Below are 5,531 nucleotides of genomic sequence, written 5' to 3'. Positions count from 1 at the left end.
TTGAGATAGAAGGAGAAATTATTATATATATATAGTCACAACAAACTTAATAAGCTTGGACACAATGAAAATGAGATTATTCATAGAAGTGGTGATGATGATACAAATAAATAAAAAAGAAGAAGATAACGATGACGACGATGATGATCATGATGATGATGATGTGGTGGATGGATATGGCCAGAGATGAGCATTCTTGACCTTGGAAACACTGGCCAATACCCCTAATGGCGTGACGTCACCAATGATTGTCACCTTCTTTGTCTCCATGTCTATGCTGAATGATCTCACTCCTTCCATTCTTGATATATGTTTTCTAAGTTTTCCTTCGCATGCTTTGCAGTGCAATGATACCCTCAATACCACAACCTGCAACCTTGCTTTACTTTCACATTACTACTAACTCAAAAGTATAGTAGCCATAATAGTTTAAAACCGTCGTATAATTTAATATGTTTGACTAAATTATTTAATAACAAGTATTAATATTTTTACAAGAAAATATTTATGCGTTTGTCAGGATAAAGTAATATTATAAGAATTTAATTGAATTAGTATAAGTGTTGTAAAACAGTTTTATAAGTACATTTAATTACATAATGTTATATCAACAAAAAATATAATTATCTCTTATTTTGATGATACGAATGATTATTCAAAAGAACGAATAAAATGTGCATCAAAATTAAGCTATGAAAAGAATATATATATATATATATGGTTTAATTACTCTGTTGATCCCTATAGTTTCACAAAATTTTTAATTAGGTCTCTATACTTTTTTTCCTTTTAATTGAGTCCTTGCACCATTTTTTTTTAATTGGATCCTTATACTTTTTTTCTTTTATATTTACATCCCTATACCAATTCTTTTTTTTTTAGTTGGGTCCTTATAAAATTAAGCCAATTACTACTAAGAGGGACTTAATTAAAAAGAAAAATTATTGCATGGATCCAATTAAAAAAAGAAAAGTATAGGGATCCAATTGAAAATTTCACGAAACTAAAGGGAAGTAATTAGATCTATATATATATACACAAGAAGTGCCTGGTTTTGTATGCATGCATTGATAGATGAGTAGTGGATGTGAAGTGAATTAAAGAAAGATGAGAAACCTGGTTTGTTGAACGAACAGAAGATGATCTAAGAAGATGATGATCTCTTTGGTGGGGCTTATAGTTAGCATGAGAAAGAACCAAAGAGTTGTTAGATGAGTCAGAAACCCTTTGAATGGTGTCACTAGCAAGGAGATATCTTCTTGATGAACCACTAGTAGTATATAAGTCTCTAAGTTCAACAGAGCTATGTCTTCTCATCACTACTTCACCCATGTTCGATGATGATGAACAACTAGTACTCTTTCTGGGCTTTGGATTCAGAGGTATCAATTGGGAAGAAGAAGATGAACAAGGGAGAACAATGTTGGGTAACTGGGTCTTTTTGCTTCTCTTTGGTACCATAGAACTATGATGATGTTGGTGCATGCTTGAGGTTGCTGTGGAAGAATTTGAAGAACAAAACAGATCCATTAGTTTCATTGTGTTCTGTTATGTTCTAAAATACAGAGTAGTTTTAATTTGGAGGGAATAATAATAATGGAAGAAGCAATGGCCTTTTTATGCTATGTTATAGTAGCTGAATCTATCTATACAGGACTATAATGTATGTGTTAGGGTCCCACTCAACTTGGAAGATTAAGATATATATCTTATTAACCTTTTTTAATATATTTTTTTAGTGATTGGGAATAAGAAATTGTGGTGATTTTTGGTGTGAAATGATTACTACCACTAGAGGTGGAATTAACAAAGTTTAGAGGGTGTAACCACCTTCAATTATTGATGCATCATTCTTAGCTTCTTTTAATTATTTATTTTTCTTTGCCAATGAGATTAAAGGTTTGTAATTTACATACATATATTAATCTTGAGGAGTATAATATTTCAACTGTGAATTGGGCAACTTGTTGAAGGGAAGAAAAAAAAGACATACATATGGACCATATATACGTGTTGTATTGAACGTTATATCATTTCATATACCTGTATTATCAAGCATCAAATTATGTACTAATAAAACTAATCAAGTCTTTGACTTAGGCTCAGTGTGGGTAACTAACTTAATTAAGTTTCTTTTGATAAAATAACTTAAACAATAAATGACTCTGTTAAAAGTAACTTATAAATAAGTTATTTTGTGTTTGAATTTTTAACTCTAAAAGTGCTTATTTTAAAGAAATGTAATGAAAAGTAGAAGTATTATGAGAGAAGTCATTTTTTTTAATTTCTCTATAAGCTCCAAAATAGCTTCTTAGAAAGTTGCAATTTGGTTTTGAAAATTGCACCCGACATTAATACTACTACTTTTCATAAGTCAAAAGTTAAAAAAAGCTACTTCTAGAGTTTCCCAAACGGACCCTTACTCTTTGATATTGAGTTGACTCAATTTTGTCAAGTCTAACAATAAATAAAAATATGTCATCAACTGGAGAGCTAAGAAAAATATTACATTTTAAAATAACAGAAATATAACAGTTTTTTTGTTTTTTTGTTTCTCACGGTATATTTTAACTTGACAAATCAAAAACTAATCCACTACGATATTGAACTTCATTTAAGAGTTTGCTATTTGTTTCAGCACACTAGTAAGCTAATGACTAGACTAACCAACTTGGTTAGAAATATTACAGTTTACAAATAAGAACATAGCATTCTATTTGCATACATTTTTTTTTTTTGGTAATTATTGCATACATGTATGTTACGTGTTCTAAAGAGACCTTGCATTCAGCCCAATAAACAAAAAATTTTCAACTCGGCCCATAATTTGTGACCAAAAACCGAGGCCCATTATCCACGTTTTAACTTCACTCCCATCAAGCTAGGGTTTAGTTTACGTAAGAAAAAACCAGAGCGCATTGCAATTAGGGGCTTTTGAATTTTGATTCGCTTTCGGTTTCAGCAGCATCAACAACTTTGCAATGGGTAAGAACATGAAGAATGCTACTAACACTAAAACAGAGAAATTCTTCCTGCAATTCGATTCTAATTTTTTTTTTGTCTCTTGTGTGTGAATTGAAAAGCGAGATTGAAGGTGTACGAGCTGAGGAACAAAACGAAAGCAGAGCTTCTGAGCCAATTGAAGGATCTGAAAGCTGAGCTGGCACTCCTCCGTGTTGCCAAGGTCACTGGCGGAGCACCCAACAAGCTCTCCAAAATGTGCGCTTTCTAACTAACTCCATTAACCGAATAACTAACTTTCTAACTAACTAGCTCACTGACTCCGTTAATTAACTGAATGGATGCAGAAAATTGGTGCGGCTATCGATAGCGCAGGTGTTGACGGTTATTTCCCAGAAGCAAAAGTCGGTGCTGAGGGAAGCTTACAAGAAGAAGAAGTATCTGCCTTTGGATCTGCGTCCTAAGAAGACCAGAGCTATCAGAAGACGCCTCACCAAGCACCAGGTACCCTAACCCCCTCAATTTTTCCTCATTGTTGTTCAATTAAGCTAAAGACCCAAATTAGTTCAAAAAGTTTCAGATCGTACTTTGTTTAGGTTTAGGATTTAGGGTTTAAAGAATAGAGTTTAGGGTTTAGTTTCTGAACAAAATTTTATTCTCTAGGCTCGAGAATTGTAAACGACAAATAGGTCCTGACTTTTTATTCTGAAGACAAATATGTCACCAACTAATTAAAAATAAAAAAACGTTAATCACTTTATAAAACATTTAAGTCTCTCCGGAGACCAATTTGTCCTTATGGGTGTGTGTGGTTGGGGAAATTATAAATAATTCCTAGGAATTTTAACATAGGAATATCGTATTTCCATGTTTGGTTCAAAGTTTGAAAAGCTATTCCCAAACAAGTTTGATTTTAGGGAATCAAAATACCATCATTTCAATTTCCATATTTTTCCTGGGTATATTTGATTCCCATGGGAATGGAATCTGAGTAACAAAGTAATACTTGAACCACACACCCTATATATTTTAGACGAAAGAACTTAAATGTCTTTTCTTTTAGAAAGTCAGGAACGTTTTTGTATTTTCAATTAGTCAGAGATTTATGTGTCTTTGAATTAAAAGATTAGGTACTTATTTATCTTTTTCTCAAATTTCTAATATGCGTATTGGAGGGATCAGTTTGTCTAACGGGAATAAATTTCGAATTAACTTTGCGCTTGTTCATTTAAGCTGTGTTAATATCCTAAGCTGCCATACCTTACAATAATGTACACTCTTCTTATTGAGCTGTTGTATATTTCTAGCAAACACTATATCTAGGCTCATATACCACTTAACCTGCTTTGAATTTTTGGGAAGATATTGATATAAATGGCATTACTAGTGATTTTTAGGGTCATAGAGTTAAACATGGTTATGCTTTGCATTTCTTATAGGCTTCTTTGAAGACAGAGCGTGAGAAGAAGAAGGAAGTATACTTCCCATTGAGAAAATATGCAGTTAAGGTGTAATGTTCTCCTTGTTACTTGACGAAATTCTCAAAGTTTTGTTAAATCTTCATGAATTTTTTGTGCAAAACAATTTCTTTTTTTGTTTTAATCTAGTCAAAGCTTGCATCTTTGTCATTACAACTTTATTAGTCAATATAATGTTCAAACATTCCAAACACTATTGAAAGAGAGTATTATCATTGTTTGTTTGATTAGTCTTCTAAATGAGGTATTATGTCTTATGACAGCAAAATAACTACTCCCTTTGAACGTTGTTTGATTACTCTCCCAACCCAAGTACACATTTCAACTCCGGGCATGTGATGCTATATACAATTATTAGAAGTCACTCATTGTAAATGTGATTCATATCATAATCAAAATGAAAGAAAGTATGGGATAAAGTATGTTGTTGGATTACTAGATTAAAGGAATTGACGTGATGACCAAAAATAATAAATTCTGATAGTTTCTTAATGTTTTTCCCTTGTAATAGTCATTTATTTTTGTTATAATACAAACAGATTAAATTATATAAACCTTGTCAATGACAGCTAAAAAGGGTTAGGCTTTAGCAGAAGAAGGTTATGCAAATGGTGGCAAAGGTATATGTATAGAACGATGTTTAGTGATGAACCATTAGAATGTGGAGTTTAGTGGGAGAACATTGTTAAAGATAGCCGTCCATAACGAGCCTAGTCTTGTTTTGTACTTGGACGGCAAATATAATATTAGACAATGCAATTTTCCTTTTGACCATATAAAACAAGTAGCAACAAGCAAACCTTGTGTGTAACTCTAAAAGCAAAAATGCTACACGTATGGCAGATATTTGTGAAGATATATTCATGTGGAAATGATAGTCAATAAATTAACATATATTATATATTAAGCAGTTTAATCAAATAATTTAAGAATTTTTAGTTATTATCTTTATATAAAAACATCTTCATTTTAATATATAAGATCATTATCATTTTATATTTCAATATGTTTTTTACATAATTAACTAATTTGGTTAATTGATTTTTGATAGATACGTAATATAGTTATTTAAAAAATCATAGAAAAATATCA

General features: G+C 31.5%; 1 protein-coding gene and 1 non-coding gene across 2 annotated transcripts; one reads left to right on the top strand and one right to left on the bottom strand.

The window, feature by feature from the left end:
* Nucleotides 1-1,630, bottom strand: LOC112736587 (uncharacterized). Its single transcript, XR_011869301.1, has 2 exons — nucleotides 1,117-1,630; nucleotides 1-369 (listed from the first exon to the last, which is right to left on the bottom strand). It is a non-coding gene; the product is annotated as an uncharacterized protein (transcript).
* Nucleotides 1,631-2,878: 1,248 nt separating this feature from the next.
* Nucleotides 2,879-4,993, top strand: LOC112736588 (large ribosomal subunit protein uL29). The gene is made up of 5 exons (XM_025786103.3): nucleotides 2,879-2,985; nucleotides 3,084-3,219; nucleotides 3,309-3,465; nucleotides 4,401-4,469; nucleotides 4,703-4,993. The coding sequence occupies exons 1-5, from the start codon at nucleotides 2,982-2,984 to the stop codon at nucleotides 4,721-4,723; spliced, it is 387 nt and encodes a 128-aa protein (XP_025641888.1). The 5' UTR covers nucleotides 2,879-2,981; the 3' UTR covers nucleotides 4,724-4,993.
* Nucleotides 4,994-5,531: the final 538 nt, after the last annotated feature.

Source organism: Arachis hypogaea, chromosome 13 (genome assembly GCF_003086295.3).
Source record: "Arachis hypogaea cultivar Tifrunner chromosome 13, arahy.Tifrunner.gnm2.J5K5, whole genome shotgun sequence".
NCBI lineage: Eukaryota > Viridiplantae > Streptophyta > Magnoliopsida > Fabales > Fabaceae > Arachis > Arachis hypogaea.
The sequence above is the reverse complement of the archived record's forward strand: the minus strand, read 5'-3'. Positions and strand labels throughout refer to the sequence as shown.

Coding starts and splice junctions, on each gene's coding strand:
- LOC112736588 (XM_025786103.3), top strand. Junction 3,220..3,308: donor CCCAACAAGCTCTCCAAAAT/GTGCGCTTTCTA, acceptor GAATGGATGCAG/AAAATTGGTGCGGCTATCGA. Junction 3,466..4,400: donor GACGCCTCACCAAGCACCAG/GTACCCTAACCC, acceptor CATTTCTTATAG/GCTTCTTTGAAGACAGAGCG.